Consider the following 21,024-nt stretch of genomic DNA (forward strand, 5'->3'; position numbering starts at 1 on the left):
ATAAATCAGTGATCAGATTGGTTGTTATGGGCAACAAGTGTTCGTGACAACCATCAGGACTAACAGCACAGCCCCTGCAGTGCGGGATAAGGTCTACTATTCCAGGAGGATTTCCTTTTTTTTCCGGGAGTTTCCCTGACAGTTCGAGAGAGTAAACATCTGTTAGTTATAACATTGATAGCTTGTACCACATCTATAATGCACTTTGTAAATCAGATTCTATTGTAAAATGATCTGACTCTGACAAGATGAACTGAGTAGTATATTATCATTATAGATTAAGATATGTTACTAGCGCCATAGTTTGAGGATGTGGGAAATATGGAGGCTTAATACTTATGGGGAATGTAACCGGAGTACCCGGTGGGAACCTATGCAAACATGGGTAGAACATACAAACTCCATGCAGATGTTTCCCTTGGACAGATTTGAATGCTTCAAGGCAACAGTACTAACCACTGAGCCACCATATGTCCTACTACAAGTTTTGTCCTACAAAATACATCAAATGTGGACATTTTTCAAAATGTAAACTATATTTTCAAGCTGTCAGAACGGGTCTGTGTTCAGCTCCGTGATATTTTGAAAACAGCCAGTCTATGTTGTTCTGCTTGCCTTCAAGTTGGAAGTATCTGAATCTCTTCCAAATCCTTACTTGTCAATCTGCCTTTGTCATGATTTCCTAGAATTACAATGTAACACAGTAAGCAGTAGATTTACTGAACACCAGTTCCACACTTACAGACAGGGAGTGAAATTAAAAACATCGTAGCACTATTTTTAGTGGATACACCAAGCTCCCGGTGGAGAGGTGTGCATTTTACTGGTGCAAAATGGTCCATTAGAAGATTTTAACTATTTAGTGAATCTATTACTTCCCATGGCTCTGCTTAGTAAACATGACCACTGTGGACATGGTAAAAGTATCTCCTTTTGTCCCACAGCTAGCTTGACTTGCGCCTTTACATTTTATGCATTAATCTTGTTGACTAAACAGGAAACGATTGTTCATTGGGCCCTGAACATTGGATCCAGTTCTCCGTGTTTCTAACCCTACTGTTGAGACAATAACAGGAAGAGATAGAGAGATATTCACCAGAGTAACAGTCCTGTGTTACAGCTAACACAACGTGTCTGATGTAGACAATATTAATAGAGTGTCATAAACAATCGGCAATCAGAGGATTGTTAGCTTCAGAAATCATATACTATGTGTGTAACGTATTTGCAGAGTTTTCTGATACTTAGGGCCTCATGTATCAAAACCGTTTTAGAAATAGGATAGCCTTGGTTTGAAGTCATATTTACCCAGGAATTTACCACTAGAGGTTATGGGATTGGAAACTTTTTTTTTTTATATAAATTTCAATTAGGGCCTGTTCACATCAGAATTGGCTTTCCGTTCCGGGGTTCAATCTGAGGTTTCCGTCGGGTGAACCCTGCAACGGAAAGTGAAACTGAAACCACAGCTTCCGTTTCAGTCACCATTGATATCAATGGTGACGGAAACATCGCTAATGGTTTCCGTTCGTCACCATTCCGGCAGTTTCCGTTTTAACAACGGAATCAATAGCGGAGTTGACTGCGCTATTGATTCCGTCGGAAAACCGGAAACCTGCTGGAATGGTGACGAACGGAAACCATTAGAAATGTTTCCGCCACCATTGATATCAATGGTGACGGAAATGGAAGCTGTGGTTTCAGTTCCACTTTCCGTTGCGGGGTTCACCCGACGGAAACCTCAGACGGAACCCCGGCTGATGTGAACAGGCCCTTACACAATTTTTACTTTGGATACAATGGGATTTGCCAGCTTTTTACCAATGTAATGTCTGTTTACACGGATCAATTTTTCAAACCACAGATGAACTATTGGTAGTTTGAAAAATCATATAAAGCAACTAAAGTAAATTTTGATTGAAGCAGTTATTCTTTCCCTGGCAGCCAATGGTTGCCTATTGTTCGCTCACCCAAGTGCCATGTGCCAGAGGCGTTTCTAGGCTCCTTAGGGGCTCGAGCCCCAAGGCATAGGTTTTGTCCCCCTCCCAAAAAAAAAATAGATTGTAGGCAAAATAGCTATAAAACAACTTTTAGAACACACAATAGGCTTAGATAGACCACCTCATCAGTACAATACAGTTAAATCCAGTGACTTACAGTTGACATCTTCTCCGATTGTGTTTGTTAACTTTCCCATTTATTCTCCATGTGGCCCAGACCTCTAAGAAGTTGTCTGCTGAGCGACGACTTGTGTCTGCATTGTTTGTTGACAAGACATATTTGGAACATCACTTTTGCAGCAAAGCCCCGCCAACTCGTGGTGCCCCTCTTATTCCCCCACACAATAAGTGTGACATAAAGTGATAATCCCCCCCAGAGTAATGGTGCCCACTGTTTGCCCCAAACACCGTAATGGTATTCCCTTAGTCCCCCCCCACTCCACAGTTATAGTGCCCCTGCACAGCATTGGTGCCAACTTACTGTCCTCTACACAGTTTGTGTCCCCCACTCCACAATAATGGCCCTTAGTGTCCCCCACTCAGTTATAGTGCTCCCCAACAAATAATAAAATTAATACTTACCTAGCCCCGTTCCTCAGCCTGCAGCCTATGAAACGCAGTGACAGGACCTCTGCATAGGCCGGCCTCACAGGGTTTTGATCTCGACGTCCTATGGGCTGCAAGCCTAACGTAGCATGTAGCTAACAAGAGTGGAAAGAACATAGATAAAATTGAAAGTGGGGGGGGGGGATCCTGGGCACCATGTCAAAAATACAGAGCATATGCCCCGGATACATGGTCCAAGCGACGCCACTACCGCACACTAGAAAAGCATATGCACTGTAAATGTCGCTATAAATGGCATTGACATTTACTAATACTACCAACAACGGCAATAATTTTAATGTAAGCACGATCAATTAGATAAACTATAATTATTTTATTATTGCGATTTATTTTTTGTATTTTTTTTTTTAAAGGTGTTACACATTTTAATACATGTTTTGGGGGAAAAAATAACATTTCAATAAACAATCTCTCCTTTTCTAAAAATAAATAAGTCCCTCAACGTAAACGGACTCATATAATATATAAGAAATCAACCAGATACCTGAATAAATACATAATCTACAAATTCAAGCTCAGACATTTCACTTTTTACAGATCCCACATGAAAACAGCACCAGGGTCACATTAACCTACCACCTTTAAACTTTTACCATCGGCTACCCGGCCCTTTCCCTGCTTGCTTTTTACCAGCTAAGTGATGTCTTGAGAAAAGCTACACTGAGTGAATATTCGGAGTGGCTTTTACAAGCTCACATTGTTATCTCATGTTGCCTTGCCTTGAATTAAGGTCAGCCCTCAGCCCCCGCCCTCTGCTGGGTTTTTAGAAGCAACAGTGCTTTTCAGGGACTATTACACATTTAGTGGGCAGGAAGTGGCTGTTCCAATGGGAGGCAGGGGAATTTGAATTCCTTACCATTCCACCACTGTGAAAGGAGGAAGCTGCTCTTGCAGATGGCTACTGCTTGCTCCCAAGACTTCTTTTTTTCTTTCCTGCTAGTTCCTGCTACAGGATTGTAGAGAAAATAAAGAGCTGCGAATTACACAAAAGGAACAGACAGATAACAGAGTTCTACTTCTGGGTGTCTGTGGTCAATGCTGGGGAGTCTTGGAGAAGCTGTGTTTTGGGGATAGTTCTGGTTGTTCTGTGGTGTTGAAGATGGTGACTGATTCCAGCTGTGCTCTTGTCTAGATTTTTCAATGGAGACAATTGGAAAACCTTTACTTCAGAGAGAAGAAGTTCTCAGTGGAAGTTCATGATCCTCGCAGGTAAGCGGCACTTTCTTCCCTATCTTCATGCATGTCGTTTTTATGTGAATAGATCCATAACCTCTGCATTCCCAAGCGAAAAGATAATTGCATAAATGACTGACTGGTCTATGTGTTGTGATATTATGGCACGCTTCTTGTAATTCATTGTACGATTGTTCCTGGCGTAGGAATGTGCCAATAAAGATCTTTGTTGGCATAGTTTTCTATAGCAAACAAGGTGGCGTGAGTGATCAGTAGTGTGGACTTTATAGCACATAACCTCTGCTCCCAGTAAAAGTTCCCTAATAATGCAGTCTGAACAGGGCTGGATCCACCACCTCCCAGCTTCTAGCACTTCTATTAACACTGATTTTATGACCGAGACGGTCACAGTGATTTATGTTGCGGAGAATCATTGTTAATTTATTGATGCATAGTAAATAAGCACTCTGAGGTGTTATCACATGCAGAATATGTGCTATTGCTACATAAACCTGCATTGATTTGTTTAAGGCCAGGATCACACACACCGTTTTTGATGCAGTTTTTGGCTCCGGTTTTTGAGTCTAACACAGAAGAGGGCTTGCCTTTCCTTTCGTTTGGATCCACTTCTGGCATCGGCTCAAGAAACTGAGCCAAAAACTGTGTGTGTGATCCTGACCATAAGCCTCTGCTTTACTTGGTGCTGCTTGCGAGGAAAGTTGCACGTTACCCCCATGGCAATTTCTAGAAGTACAATTACTGTACACTACTGATAATGGGTTAATCACGTCTTATAGGAATTACACTATACTGGACAGATTTCTGGTGGAAAAGCAATCACACTTGCCATTGTTTTCAGCCAACGCCTCATTCATCAACAGGATGGGGAAAGATACTGGCGCACCGCTTGCACAGTATGCCAGTATTATGCCAGTATTATTAAATCTCCCATATTACTGTATTAGCCACAGTACATAAGTGTTTGTGCTCTCCCCACCCTCATACGTCCTATCAGCGCTAGGTCCCTCACTTCTGCCTCGTTGGGGAGCCAGAATCTGTTCCTGTTATGGGTCACCCCCTTGCTTTGCACCATGCATAAAGCTCTGTTGACGTTGGCATCATGGGTGTAACCATGACTGGTATGACAGATTTGTTTGTAACAGATCTCTTGGACTTAAAATCAGTCTGGCAATGGGGTATCTGTTTTTGTTTTTTTTAATGGAGTAGAATAGTGCAGAAGACTAAGTTATTTGCATAACGGGGGCAACAGAAACCTGATGGAATGGAACCATGATGCCAGTGTGAACACAACCTAAGAATTAAGCTTCCAAGACACTAAGCAAAATGGGGTTGTCCATTATTGCCTAGAGTGTTTTGTTTTTTTAAAGTTGCTAAAAAAGATGCTTCATTGCAGACTTTGGCATGGTAAGTAGATATTTGGATGTTATCTATCTCTTCTTTATCTACCTTTTGTTGTAGAGGGCCACATTGTATCTGAATGATAAAATATTTGTAATACAATGTTATTCGTTTTCTATTGATGTAGCAGACAGGCTACAATAAATATTACTCAGTGGATCTGTACTCTGTCACTCCACTTTACAAGTGATAATAAACCCAGGCTCCCATCGACAATAGCTAAAAGTTTTGCTGCGTAGCTGTAGTTCTAATTTCTGCTGTCACATCAGGCTCTGCATATTCTTCTTATGGCAGTCTAGTGTTAGATTTCTCGAAACAAATACTGCACCTGGTTTCAGTTCACCCCGAGGCTGGCGCCTTTACAAATTCTGTGCTGTTTCCTCTTTTTGCCAAATTGTCATATCTACATGCTGTGTGTAATAAGCAGTTCCATTAACATGGGGTTAAATACCCATTAGAAAGCCTCGTCTGTGATTATTAGACATAATTATTGCAGTAATTTCCATGGAATGTCAGTTACATGTCTAATCACTGTAATAGTGCCCAACCTCTCATGAATGCAGTGTATCGGCTGTACTTGTCTATAGGCCTATTCATATATATGTGGACATCTTCAATGTGGCTGACAATGCGTGCTGGAACTTGTAGTCCTTCAATACCTGTAGGTGCTATAGCCACATACATATAATTTATACTCTTACTCCAAGCACACGACCATAGTCTTCATTCGTAATTATGGGTCCGTAATTACGCATGAAGTTACAGACCCATTAATTTCTATAGGCCATGGACACCTTTCCCTATATTTACGGATGTGTCCATAGAAATGATTAGAAAAATATGGAAAAGTCCTATTCTTGTCTGTAATTGCGGCACAGGCTCGCCCATAGAAGTCTATAGGCGCTTCCACAATTGCGGATGGTCACGGATGTATTGCTGTCCATAAATGCGGAAGGGTTCCTATGCAATGGCAGGAGATTTACTATAGAGACCTTTTCAAGGGGTTGGCACGTGTTGGTGACATAACGTGCAGACAGTAAAAACCCTTACGGTCGTGTGCATGAGTCCTTATTCTGGCCAATTCTCCCTGGGCCACATGGAATTGTTTTTTGTATGCTAGATATCTCTATCCTGTGCTTTGTAAACATATTTATGTACATGTAACAATGTGAATACTGTCTAATTTCAGTGCTGACAGCAAATCTTGAGTACTTCCAGGCCAGCTGACAGTGAAAGCATGTATCATGTGTTTTTGCTATTGGTGATGGGGCACGGAGTGCTGTAGTGTATGCCTCAATAATATTATGTAAAATATTAAGTGCAGATTGTTATCATTTATATTTCTATAATCCTATTTAGTGGCAAGATGTATCCACAAACTGTTGGCACAGCCCAATTGTTCTTGTGGGTGGTGAATTTAAAATCTCTTTCTGGATAATATAGCGTGAAGATTTTCTTATGTTTTAATTGGACCTGATTCTATCCGTTTCTTCTCAGATGAACAGGGGTTAATGGGAGCCAGTGACCAATTTGATAATTTGCCTCCTGTCATGGGCTGTAGGATGTAAGCTGTTTCTGTTCAGCGCAGTTGTAAACTGATTTATGCTTCCTGCTCTCATGTCTGATGTGTCCAGGGGAAATCACAGCTCATTTCTCTATGTGCAGGGCATCTGTTACCAGGAGGACATTTGGACATGGCGGCATTGCTGTGCACACGTGGTATGCATGTGCTGCTCTCATAAAGTCTATTTGGGCTATGGCCATTAGCCAACACCAATTCTATCTGGATAGGAAACAAAGCAAGGTAAGCGACTCATGCAATGGTTTATAGTGGAGCGGATTAGGTTTCCTGTCTAGGAGCCATGATATCATGAGACAATAGTATGCGGATCACGAGGTCAAATATGTATCAATCTTTCAAGTGGCATCTTTAAGATTATGGTATCCATTAACATTCAATCAATATCATTCCATTGGGTTAGCTTGTGTTTTGGTACTTCTAAATGTTTCCTGTCGTATCCTGACCCCATGGGATCATTATTTATGGAGTCCTCTGCCCTGCTAAACTTTAATGCTATTATCTGCTTTTACCAGTCATCTATGTAAAGAGTGAGTAACACAAAAGCCATTATTTCAGTATGAGGCATGATTGTAGTAGAAATATTATTGAAGGCAAGCATAGCTGTCAATCATTGACGATACCACTAGACACGTATGCGGGAAGAGCCACATACATTCTCTCATAATAAAATGCCAATGCTAGGAGCTATAGTTGACATTCAATCACAGAACTATTCCAGTTATGTCAAGCTGCCACTTGTACTTGTCTGTTTTCTTTACTAGAAATGTCAAATAATATACTTCTCCTTGCTTTTAAAGGAACTGTAATGTAAAGCATTTCAAGGAAACCGAAATATAAGAATTATCACTTAACAACCCTGGTTGAACACTGAATGATCCTTTTTATATTTTATTCACTATATACACACACTCGTAGACATGATTCATACTGGCGCATGGCAGGGTGCACGTTGAAATTGGTATTGTGCCAATGTTTTTGGACACTCAAGTGTCCAATTATTGTAATTGTTTGTTTTCTTTAAAGGCCCTACATTGCCTTGTTTCTAAATCCCACTTATCAGGAGTTTTTTTGAAGATCCCCATCTGAGCCTTATAATTATAAAGCAGTTAGTATCATGCAGGACATCTGTGGACTACTGTGTGTAGCGCTACCTGAATATCAGAGAAACAGAAAACCCCTAAGGCCTCATTCACATATTAGTCAGTACTTTGCATGAGTATTTTGAAGTGAAATTCAGGAGGGAATGCAAAGAAAAGAAGCTTAAAGGGGTTTTTCCATCAGGGACATTTATGGCATATCCACAGGATATGCAATAAATATCGGATAGGTGCACGTCCCAGAGGTGGAACCCGCATCTATCTTTAGAATGGGGCCTCCTAAACCCTGTTTTACCCCGTTCTCTGGGACTTACAGAAACCGCGTAGCTCAGCAAGCTGTTTTCTTCTTCATGGTTGAGAATCACACACTTCAGCCGCAGAACAGAGAGGTAGAACGGGGTTTAGGGGGCCCCGTTCCAGAGATAGATGTGGGTCCCACCTCTGAGACCTGCACCTATTTGACATTTATGGCATATCCTGTAGATATGCCATAAAGGTCCCTGATGGGAAAGCCCCTTTAAATCTTTCACTTCTATTTCCGCTGTATATAGGATCCAGGCCTGTTTTTGGCTTCAATATACTGACCAAATATGAATCGGGCCTTACACAGTTAAGAACAGATAAAAAGCTGTAGACATCGTTTGTGTCTTGAATAACATGTAGAATGATTTGAATAAATTCTATCCAAACCAGTATAAAAAGTTACAGAAATCCTAGGAAACATAGGAACTGGTAAATATGATCTATAATAAAGCCCTAGAATTTGAGGCCTGGGTTTTTGACCAAGAACCACTTCAAAGTTTTCATAGCTGGCTGCAGGCATTTCTTTGAAAAGAGGGTTTGGGGAGTGATGAAATGTCAGACTGTGACTAGTTCATCCTTGAGCAATCCATCACACTGATGGCATGTGGGTGTAAAGCAAATGTCAGAGCTACACGAAGCGGGAAACGCTCACATTTACTGTACTTCCTCGTTTTTCAGCAAGTCATCTCCTAAAATCAGCGGTCTCCATCTAATCATTTATTCTCCGTGACTTTGATTCCATGATTGTGCTGTGTCTACACACATACATACATACATAGCGTACTGAATATGGATTCACTGTATACACTGATGTCTATATACACTGACACACTTCAGTCTTGCTGCTTCAATACCGGAGATCTGGTCTCAGGGCCAAAAATGTTTATAGAATATCTAGTGTTGCGTTAAAGAGCCACCTAAATTTAGAAAAATCTGATTAATAATGCAAGCGGAGATGGTAAATGTTTGACCCTTTCCTTGCTATTTTCCCTTTCTATGCTGTCCGTACAGCTTTGACCTAAAGCTATAGATTTGAGAAAAACCTTAAGCACAAAGGTTGCTAGGGGAGTAAGGATACACTGAGTAACAGCTGCAGTCTTTTCAATGGGATAATCCAGCAACATGCCCTAGCAACCAATACCTCATATTACTCAGGTCCTCAAATCAAATATGAACTGAGAAAAGGTCAGAACTGGCAGGAAGGCTCGAAAGACTTTAAATCACATTTTCTATTTCTTCTTCCATATTAATAAGATTCTTATTCAAATCAATTTACGCAGAGAACTTCTGTAAATAAATGCCTTCTGTTTCGAGCCCATTTACGAATGACTTTTTCTTTCTTGTAAGGCCCATGCACACAACCGTAACGTTCATCCATAATTATGGATGAAATTGCGGACCCATTCATTTCTATTGGCTACAGACACCTTTCAGTATATTTACGGACATGTGTCCGGGCCATAGAAATGATCCGCAAAATATAGAACATGTTCCGGACTCGCCAATAATGTCTGTGGGCACTTGCGGACAACTACGGATGTGTAGCTGTCGGATCCGTATTTGCGGACAGTAAAAACTATTACGATCGTGTCCATGAGGCCTTAGAGTGTACTTGAAGAAAGTTACAGTTGTGCCTGCTTTTATAAAAAGATGTCTGCCCAGGCATGTTTTCTTCTAAGATTTCTTACCACATCTACTGGTTGTATTTCATGTGATCCGTCATGATTCCTTTAGAAACTGTCATATTTAAAAAAATACCATAGGCCACATGTTCAAACAAAAGCTACAGTAATAGGATGTAACGTCTTATCCAACAGTCCAAAATACACGCTGCAAGAAGCCTGAGTGAAATTGCCATAGACTTAACAGAAACTGGAACCTTAAAGACTTCAAAACTTGCAAATATGGGAAGTAAAGGAAAAATTATCAGTGGAAGCAGTGGCAGCCTGTTGTCATCAGGTAAGGATGTTATCACTTGGATCGTCGTATGTTTGTCTTGTAATACTGTAACGCACACCTCTACACATCTGTGTTGTGACAGCTGAACTATACCTTGGGTGGCATGTTAGCTTTGTTATAAGCATTGTTGTTTTGTAGCACAGGGGCCATGGTTTTGAATCTGCCAAGGTTAACTATATAAATTGGGTTTTCTATATATATGTGTATGTTTCCTTCAGTCAGTCAACTTTCATAGCCATTCTCCTAAACAAAACAATACAAAATACTAGCATACAACCATAGAAACGTTAGTTGTTGTCACGATGTGGGGTGTGGACTCACTGGGCCATACCGCGTAGAAGGATAGCAGCTGGCCAACCAGGTACAATACAATGTCTATAGTCCAGAAAGGGTACCTGTGGCTATGTAGACAGTAGCAGTGATTCAGGCTTAAGATGAGGCACCGGCAGCAGGCAGACACCCGGTGGGTGTAACACAGTAGATGAGCGGAAGACACAACTCGACTTCAACTCTAGATGGCACAGAGGCATGGTAGCACAGGATACAGGGTACAGGCAGCAGGAACGGCTAACACTGGGAACTGGAAAACACTAGGAGACCATTTGCAAGACAAACTAAGGTAACACAACAACGCTCAGGCAATGATCAAGAGGGCAGAGCCCTTTTTATAGTCCAGCAGCATTCTGGGCTAATTGCAGATTCACTGCAACTGGACGCGTACTGGCCCTCTAAGGTCGTGCACGTGCGGGCGCCCTGTGGGAGGCAGTCTCTGAATCAGGAAGTGAATGCTGGCGTCTCTCAGGAGGGAGATGCCGCCGAGAACTCACACGTCCATGGTCGCGGCCGTCAGAGGGTAAGCCAGAACGACGGTCCGTGGCTATAGACGTTACAGTTGTATCCTAAAACCTCAATATCCTCAACATGATATCCTAATATATTAAACCTGCTCCACACGTAAGGATGAAGAAGGCTATATCTCATAGAAGCCGATGTTGATGAATCTTATGTTTGCCAAAAACAATGCCAGCTTGCACCTGTCATTGTTTTCCACCACTTTTTCTGCACATAGTACCAGTCCAGCTGCCTTATCATCCATTTTTTTCACATGGCTATTCATAGACCCTAACCTGAAATCATAAACTCAAGAGGGTAGTCACATTTTGTTTTTAAAGTTCATAGCTGTTTATCTGCCACACTAGACATTTCCACCAATTGTTATAAGTGCTTTTACGATTGTAACTACAAAACGTTTTTTTTTCCTTCTGCCACCATCAAGCTGAAATCTGTGATAGAATTCCTATTTATACAATTGTATGTCAATCATGATGTGTGCATATGTCTGTCAGCGTTGCACAGATGTTTCCTACGTGTAACAGACGCGTGACACATCCAAATGGCCCACTACAAAATAAATGTATCAAGTCCATACAGTTATCCCTAATACAGTATGTAGCACTCTGACATATTATAGAATGGAGCACATATAGGGAGGGTCAAATCATTTTCTGGGACATAGTGGCACAGTACCAATAGCTGTAACTATTTACTTATAAAACTATTTCAGATTTCCACCCTGATAAGGTGTTTTATATTTCACAAAAAAATTATGGACAGCTCCAACTACATTGGAGGCATATGCATATAGAGTTAGCAATTTAGATAGAAGGCTTATGGCGTTGCTGGCTTGTGGAGCCCTATACGTAAATGTGTCCCGACCAGTAAAAGTCTCAGGAGGCTATGATAAATGCACTTTTACTAATGCTAGCAATTGGAAGTGGACTTACTGCATCCCTGTCAATGAAGGGAGCTCATCGAGACGGATGTGAGCGTGTGTGTATCCTGTGATGAGCTCCCGAGGGTCTCCAAAAGAGAGAACCCATTGTCTGGTCTGTTAGGATATCCTATCTGTTTTTCAATAATACTCCAACATGTCTGCATCTGGGTTATTTTTCCAACTAAGATTGCTGTTCAGAGTTTTCTTCAGAATCCAGTGCTGTCATCTCATACCTGCTTTTTTAATTCGATTTCAAGGGTTTGTATTGTAAAGGTTACTCATTGCTATAATGGTGCTGGGAAGCCATCAAGTTTTTCTTTGTTCTTAGTAGATCTTGTGAATCTTTATATTCAGTTGTTTTGCTGAGGGCTAGACCCACAAGACTGACTTCATTGTGCATGGTGAAATGAGTGATTGTTCTTCTCCTCTGATTTGGGTCTTCCGTGTATACCAGATTTCTTAACCCAATACTTCCTATTATAATTGGAAACACAGATGCTGTACTAGCTAACACAATTAATATATTGCATATAGCTGTTTCTCAATATTTAGTTCTACTTTTGTATTCGTTTTACAAGGTTTAACCATAATATATTTATAACCGTTTTAAAATATCGGGTACAGGAGCAAGCTGATCTAGACATTGATATGTTGGTAAAATATCTGGCAATGTTTCTTGCATTATCATTTTTATTATGAGTATGCACTTGAAATGGTTGGGGCGCATTGCAAAGCAACAGACCACGTAACATCAGTTACCACCACATAGAAAGAGACAGGGAGGCAGTAATATCTGTGCCTACGTACTTTTTGTAGTATACTGCTCCTTCTAGCAAGGTGACCATTTTAATACACTAAACAGAGTTGATGGTCACCTTGCTAGAGGGAGCAGAAAACCACAAAAATTATGTAGGCACAGATAGTACTGTCTCCCTGTCTCATTCTATAGTAACTGATGAGTCATATAAAAGCAATTGCGCTCTGATCGAGAAGTCTGTGACATGGCTTCTTGGCTTAGAAAATTAAAGATGAAGAATACTTCAGAAAGTAAGTGGATATTACTCTGCATAGGAAAAGCAGATTACATGTTAACCATTAATGGTTAGGTAGCAGAACTATGGGGCAGAGTATGTAGGTCACAAATGAACTATGTGAAAGATGTAACCTGTGGGCACTGTTATGAGAGTGCCATGTGGAGACTGATGATCATTTTCATATTCTTGACGCTGTCCTTTTGCTAAGGTGGTGAATGCTCTTTAGATTAGACCATTAGAAAAGGCCTCAAAATAAACAGCAGCATCACAGAGCGATGAAATTAAATCCGTTTTTTTCAGTTCTCGTTTTTCTCAACTCATGGAGATAATCTCAACAATGTAATGTCTCCACTCAATTTATCCAAACCTCGGCCGGTGACAGATTATTAAGCAATAAATAGCCCATTCTGGCATCGGTTGGAGTTGTAGCACTTGTATATCTGCAAGTGATGATATGGTGGTGTGGACTTAACAGATGTCTGGAGAACTTGGCAGAACACCAGCTGATCTGGAAGGTTATGAACCAGTGGGAACTTGCTCCTTTTTTCTGTTTGTACTATTAGCGATATAGTTTTATCTATTGTTCAGCAGACCTAGCAACCACTTTGATATTTACAAGTGTATCACATAACATGTTTACCTTCACTAGATTACAAGCGATATTGTGGGATTGGTTTGTGCCATATTGATGTACTGTTCTAATCTCACCCCTTCTGTCTATGGAACTGCTGAATAGTGAATTGGTCTTTTTAGTTTTGTCCAGTAACAAGTTTATTACTATTCATATGGACCATTATAAGGTTTCTTTTTTATTAGACCTCTCTGTGACGTTTCATAATTTCTAGGCCGTTGTGAAGTTTTTGTTTTCATACTGTAAACTGAATTTGAATTCTACAGCCATACTCCCGTCTATCTGTCCCCAACTTATTTTCAATCTACCAAATGTATGTTAGCAAGAAAGGAGACATTTGAAAGGAAGTATGACTGCATGATCAGACTACACAGGGTTTGTTTGTAGTCTGTAACTATAGCGACACGTAGGTCTTTATTGGAGCTGTAGACACACAACTGTATGATCTTTTTATTTAAGAATATTTGGAAAGTTGCGTAACATTATATTTTAAATGCATTGTAGCAATAAAAAGTGCACGTACCCTTTAAGAATATATTGCTTAATTATGACTCAATGAAACTAAAGTTGGTGTTCAGGCCTGACTGTGCCATTGCTCCGGTTTACTAGATTTTCTTCAGTCTTCATTATTAGAGATATAGTAAATGAGGTGGCTCCTCTCACAGGTGCACATTGCATGGCAGTGTTTATACGATTAGCAAGGACTGTTTAATATATCTATCCGTGTCCGACGTTGAACAGATAATTGCAAGAAGACAGGTGTGGGCATGAGGAGTGAAAGTGAACAGGTTGTTCCCATGGCTTGCAGCTCTTGCGTGTTACAACAAGACAACTATTCAGTTAATATGAAGTATAGAGATCTACCTTGTGGTGACCTTTTTTATGTGGTTTCAGAGAAATCCTTGATTGTTCATATTTACTAGAAGCTTTAGTGTGTTTGCTCGGAAGACCGGACATTCATCTAAGGGCACGTAATGTGTATGGATGTGCACACCTATTTCTTAAAAAAAAATTACTGAACATTTTATGGACTTTGCTGTGGATTTATTGGATTTTTTTATTCTTTATGGTAAAACTAGCAACAATAGCCATTTTAAGAGTCCATGAAAAGTGAAATCTAACTAAATGCACAAAGTGTGGTTGTAATTAGGGTTTCCGGTATTGTGTGCAAATATATCCTAACTGAAGGAACTAGATGCTTACGCCCAATTACTTTTTCCGGTGATTATTTTAACATTGTTTTTTAATTTAATAACCAGTTATTCCCACACCATGATACAGAATGAAGTGTTAAACATGCCATAAATAATACACCAGGTGCTTTCTGTTAGTCAGAACTGAAACAAGCATATGATCATGCAAGGAGAATCTTGTCAGCTATGCTATATCCTATGTAGCGTCCACATGAGAAGCTGTAGGTTTCTCAATGAATGCTCCAGATGTGTACAGGCTGTTGTCAGCTGGTTGTAGTGAAATCATTTATTTGTTGACAGGTTCCCAGGAGTCCGACAGCTCGCAGTCTGCCAAAAAAGACATGCTGGCTGCACTGAAATCCAGGCAGGAAGCTCTAGAGGAGACCCTACGGCAGCGACTGGAGGAGCTGAAGAAACTTTGTCTACGTGAAGCGGTACGGAGCAAGCATTTCTTCCTGGGCTGGGGTTTAAGTGGGATCGTATGGGGACGGTTGATCAACGCTAATTTCTTATTCCCCTCCACTACAGTAAATTTTATAGAAAAAAAGATGGAGGCTTGAATCCAGCGATGAGTCTGTGTGATTCTGTTAAAAATATATAGGAATCTTCTTCCAAGTTTTATTCAAGCAGGGGGTAAAACAAGTGCGATAAAATATAGGTCAATATCCCTATGTGCAACAGAGGGATGGTACAGCAATTGGAGCGGAGCCTACGCGTTTCTGACGCTGACTGCGTCCTTAGTCATGGCTGTCCATATTGGACTATGCCACCGTTAACGCACAGTAAGCTAACTTTTATATTACAATGTCTTTTTAATGGATATCTAAATATTTTTTATTAGATATCCATTTCTCTCAGTGGTGTAGCTAAAGAAAGTGCAGATGTTGCAGTCACACAAAGACCCTGGTGTCTGAGAGGGCCGAAGGCCATATTGCTATATAAAAGGACAACAAGGGTGTTATGTTGTGTCCCAATACTATAGTAACATTAGATAGCCTTATAACTATCAATAGTGTGAAGTCATTGTATGTGACTGAAGCCCTGGTCCATATTTTGTATTGGGTCCTAGGGGCTTCAAGGTGCCACTCTCCTTTTTCTCCATTTTAAAATAAGGCTTTGCGTTTCCCAAAAAATAGCAACTTATTTAACGAGTCTCTGTCACCAGTTTAATACTTATTTATCTCCTACCTTATCTAATAAATGCTTTGATGCATTTAAAAAAACAAACATTTATTATTGACAAAGTTCTGATAATTGTTATATTTATGCAAAAAAATTTAAATGCCCAACTGGGCTTTTCTTTTTTGTTTGGTCAGCGTCATATGCTTTTCTTTACAACACCCACTTGGTTAATCAGCATCATGCACTTCTCTTCATTCGTACCCAGCTTTATTCACAGCACACCGTGATCTCGCGAGATCACGCTGTGATGTCACTTCTTCCCGCAGGTCCTTCACCGGTGCAACGGAAGAGTGAACAGACATCGCCTCCAACCGTGCCAGGACGATTAGTCTCGTCAGCAGCAGTCCTGACACGGCTGGAGCCAATGTCTGTTCACTCTTCCGGCGCTACGGTGAAGGACCTGCGGGAAGAAGTGACATCACAGCGTGATCTCGCTTGATCACGCTGTGCTGTGAATAAAGCTGGGCATGAATGAAGAGAAGTGTATGATGCTGATTGGTCAGCATCATATGCTTTTCTTTACAACACCCACTTGGTTAAACTAAAAAAAACGTCCAGTTGGGCATTTAGAAAAAAATTTGCATAAATCTAAAAATTATCAGAACTTTGTCAATAATATTTTTATTAAAAAACAACACAGTACTTATCAGCATCAAAGCGTTTATTAGGTTAGGTAGGAGACAGAAGTATTAAAGAGGCTCTGTCACCAGATTTTCAAATCCCTATCTCCTATTGAATGTGATCGGCGCTGCAATGTAGATAACAGCAAAGTTTTAGTTTTTTTTAAAAACGATCATTTTTGCCCAAGTTATGAGCAATTTTATATTTATGCAAATGAGCTTTTCAATGGACAACTGGGCGTGTTTTATCGTTTTACCAACTGGGCGTGTATTGTGTTTTTACCAACTGGGCGTTGTGAATAGAAGTGTATGACGCTGACAAATCAGCGTCATACACTTCTCATCGTTCCCACCCAGCTTCTTTCACTGCAGACACACAGCGTGAAGTCACCCACAGGTCCTTCAACCTTGGCGTCTGACAGAGAAGATACATGGCCTCCAGCCGTCCGAGAGGGTAATATGCTCGTCTCTAGGGAGTTTACTATGCTTACCTGCACACGGTGATGCTGCTGCAGATTCAACTGTACTCTCTCGGACGCCTGGAGCTGATGTGTCTTCTCTTGTCCGACGCCAAGGTTAAAGGACCTGTGGGTGACCTCATCATTCCCACCCAGCTTCTTTCACTGCACACACACAGCGTGACGTCACCCACAGGTCCTTCAACCTTGGCGTCGGACGAGAGAAGACACATCGGCTCCAGGCGTCCGAGAGAGTACAGTTGAATCTGCAGCAGCATCACGGTGTGCAGGTAAGCATAGTAAACTCCCTAGAGATGAGCATATTACCCTCTCGGACGGCTGGAGCCCATGTATCTTCTGTCAGACGCCAAGGTTGAAGGACCTGTGGGTGACGTCACGCTGTGTGTCTGAAGTGAAAGAAGCTGGGTGGGAACGATGAGAAGTGTATGACACTGATTTGTCAGCGTCATACACTTCTTTTCACAACGCCCAGTTGGTAAAAACACAATACACGCCCAGTTGTCCATTGAAAAGCTCATTTGCATAAATATAAAATTGCTCATAACTTGGGCAAAAATTATCGGTTTAAAAAAAAAACACAACTTTGCTGTTATCTACATTGCAGCGCCGATCACATTCAATAGGAGATAGGGATTTGATAATCTGGTGACAGAGCCTCTTTAACACCCATTTCCATACCTATAGGCAGTCCATTTCATTAGGCCGTCTGATCAATTTCACAAATAAGAATTCTCATTGATCACCCTACTTACCTGAAGGGATTTATTGTTACATTGGGTTGTGTTTACATGAAACTTACCAATAAGCACTATGTGTAAATTTTCCTTGAGATTTGGACTCTTTTAGAAGCTATTTACCTATAAATATTTGTTAGGACAACTTAGTTTCTTGATAAATTCCCTCATCACTTATTGAAACAGCCCTTATAAGAAGATGTGTGATCAAATAAGAATGTAATAAGTAAATGTGTCTTATGTAGACATGGCGGTTAGAACATTCATTATTACATGCCTACTAGAAAACGTAATTATAAGCATAACCATACAATATGTTCCGCTTCTTATGTCGGGAGCTTTATCCTTCACATGACAGCTCCAGTGTAGGGAACCGTTTGCATGTGGGTGTTAGTGAATAGTACGCAGTTACAGAAGGATTATACGGTGTAAAAACATTACAGTGCTTTTTAGAGTGCAGGGTTAGAAATTGCCTTCGTTCAGATTGTTAGAGCCAGTGAATCACATACCTAATTACTTAGTGTTTGCTAAAGTTTCTCTCATCCTCCTTTTCCCTGCAAGGAATGTCAGGAATCATAATCATTTCCTGTGAGAATGCTTTAGTAGTGTGGGAGGAAAGCTAAGCAAAGGCAATTGATGAAGAGTGACAAGACCTTGACGAAGGGATTGTATGATCATTACCAAGGAAATCTACATTAAGTATCCAAAGTGTCTGAGAGAAAAAGTGGCCTCGTAATCAAAAATGTAACTTTCATTTTCAGTTTTCACACGGACCTCAGATAAAAAATATATACTAAATGAAAAGCAGCAGCACTCAGAGTATCATTGAGTGAATGGGTGCCAAGCAAGTAGTCCCGATCCATGGACTATGTAATATAGAAAAATAAAATCTTGCAGCACTCTAATGGAAAGTAGAAAAAGCGAGGATTTATTCAATCAACATCAAACAGTGCAACGTTTCAGTCTTGCAATAGGACCATGCTTGAGAAAGGTCCTATTGCAGGACTGAAATGTTGCACTGTTTGATATTGATTTGACGATTTATACGTTAACCGGATGCCTCTGATGTATGCCATACGGGGGCATATGTCACCCAGAGGCTCCCATGTTATAGTATGGACACGTTTAGGGTGTACATATAGAGCTTTCCCGACATAGGGCAAAAACATGATATGAATAGGGGCCGTTTACAGCAGACTTTTTGGCCTAGTCCAGTATCTGGATATCAGGGGCACTGCTAGGAGAGCTGGCAGGGCATGTGCCCTGGGTGCTAGTTGCCAGTGTGGGGCACCAACCAGCCACTGCTTTAGCCAGGATATTCAGATTTGGAGCTAGGGCAGCGAACTGAAAGCCATCTACAACTCTGTGGATCTAAATCACTTTTAGTTCTTTGCTTCCATTGATTTGTAGACTATTCAATAATACATATGTAACAGTTGACACCAAGTTAAAGGTGGTAACTTTTTTTTTTTGTGTACGCTTTTATTGAATATGCACTTTAATAACCTTTGCAATGTAAAGATATTCGAGAGAACTAGCTGACCCAATTCTAGAAAATAATACAAGTTTTATATTTTCTTTGTAGGAACTTACAGGCAAGCTGCCAAGAGAGTATCCTTTAGATCCAGGAGAGGTGCCGCCTACTGTTCGACGACGAATAGGAACGTCATTTAAACTGGATGAACAAAAACTACTAGGAAAAGGGGAGGTGAGTCCTGTAAAATCTGCCCACATATCATTTATTTCCAAGCAAGATGTACACGCAATAATGGTGTACAGTATGAGGGGGCTCAAAGGCCCTTCTTTTACATAGGATTAGTATTATTAAGGGCAGGTTAGGGCATGGTTTTTCTCGCATATCGTGATAATTTCACAATAATGTATCAGAGGTATGGAGCTCTGTCAAAGGCAGCGATAGTGTTTAAAGGGTTCCCAATAAAATTCAGTGACCGCAGGAAATGCTCTAAAGTAAAGTAATATATACTCGCCTGAAAAATTTGCCACTGCTCCGGTGGTGACCGACGCTCTTTGTTTACCTTACTGCTCCGATGTGCCTGTATACCCCACTAGACCACTGCAGCCATTCACTGGTCTCAGTGGTGTACCGTGTATACCGGAGCGGCACCGGATTTATCAGGGGAGTATAGCGTGTATTGTTATTTCAGGCCATTTCCTGCAGTCACTGACTTTTAGTGAGATCTTGGAAAAATATTTCCCTATGATTTCACCAGATTTGATTGGAAATAGTCATTTTTATTACAATAGATGCACTATATGTACAAACGCAGCGAAATATCTATGCATCTAGCTATGCCCGCCATTAAAATAATCATAATCTTTTTTTTTTATTTTTTATATACACTTTACCAAATTACCTACTGCCTTTAAAGACTTCCGGTTGATCTTGGTTCTTTAGATATGCTCCCTTATTTGTGATGCAATGATTTAATAAGGTTCTAGCATTCAGAATACTGTGAATCAGTATTTATTTATATATGGCTGTGCCCATAATAACAAAAAAATGAGACTTTCTGAAGTTTCGGAATGTCTCAGAGGATGTGTATTTATCCATGTCATGGGAGAGTTTAGTATTCGATCTGTGAAGACTCGGTGCCAGGTTATGGTGTGCTGTCACACAGCTGTGATTGTCTCATATTACCAGCTATGAGGTCTTCGTATTGTAGTGTTAAGAATACTTCGTCTCTCGTCCGCCACCCACTAAATCAGATGTTAGCCCAATGTTATTGAGTCATTTATAGCTATGCTGCTTCAACAAAAACTAGCCGGTGATTCAGAATAGAAGCAACAGAACTTCATTGTACTGGATAACATTTATATCCAAAGTAGGATAAACCTTGAATTTTCCTCTGATCATGAACATTATAATGCATTACCTTTGCTTCAATGAGTTTAGTCATATGGAGATCTGCTTTACACTGGTTTGTCATAGGCTTAAATTCCTATCTACTCCTTCCACCATTCTCTGGGTCAATGCACTCAACCACGGCAGGAAAAACAACTTAAGCAGCTTTTAGGATAGGAATTTGCAAGAAGACCATTGTCTGGAGTGACTTATGAGCCTCCAGACATCTTTGCTATTGTTTGGTTTCCTGAGCATTATACCATTTAATCAGATTTATAGGCAGGAAAGATTTCAGATAGAATCAGGATCTATCTATGTTTCCAGCATCTGCAAACCTCCCAGTTTAGAAAGAAT

At 40.5% G+C, this 21,024-nt stretch overlaps 1 protein-coding gene across 3 annotated transcripts in view; it reads left to right on the plus strand.

Moving 5' to 3' along the window:
- Positions 1-21,024, plus strand: part of FRMD4A (FERM domain containing 4A) — a 383,316-nt gene that overhangs the window by 342,806 nt on the left and 19,486 nt on the right. For all 3 annotated transcript variants that reach the window (XM_075857392.1, XM_075857390.1, XM_075857391.1), the window contains exons 12-16: positions 3,760-3,836; positions 6,885-7,023; positions 10,019-10,160; positions 15,093-15,226; positions 19,393-19,515. In XM_075857392.1, coding sequence (XP_075713507.1) covers positions 3,760-3,836; positions 6,885-7,023; positions 10,019-10,160; positions 15,093-15,226; positions 19,393-19,515 — 615 coding nt within the window. The remainder of the gene's footprint in view (positions 1-3,759; positions 3,837-6,884; positions 7,024-10,018; positions 10,161-15,092; positions 15,227-19,392; positions 19,516-21,024) is intronic.

Source organism: Rhinoderma darwinii, chromosome 3 (genome assembly GCF_050947455.1).
Source record: "Rhinoderma darwinii isolate aRhiDar2 chromosome 3, aRhiDar2.hap1, whole genome shotgun sequence".
NCBI lineage: Eukaryota > Metazoa > Chordata > Amphibia > Anura > Rhinodermatidae > Rhinoderma > Rhinoderma darwinii.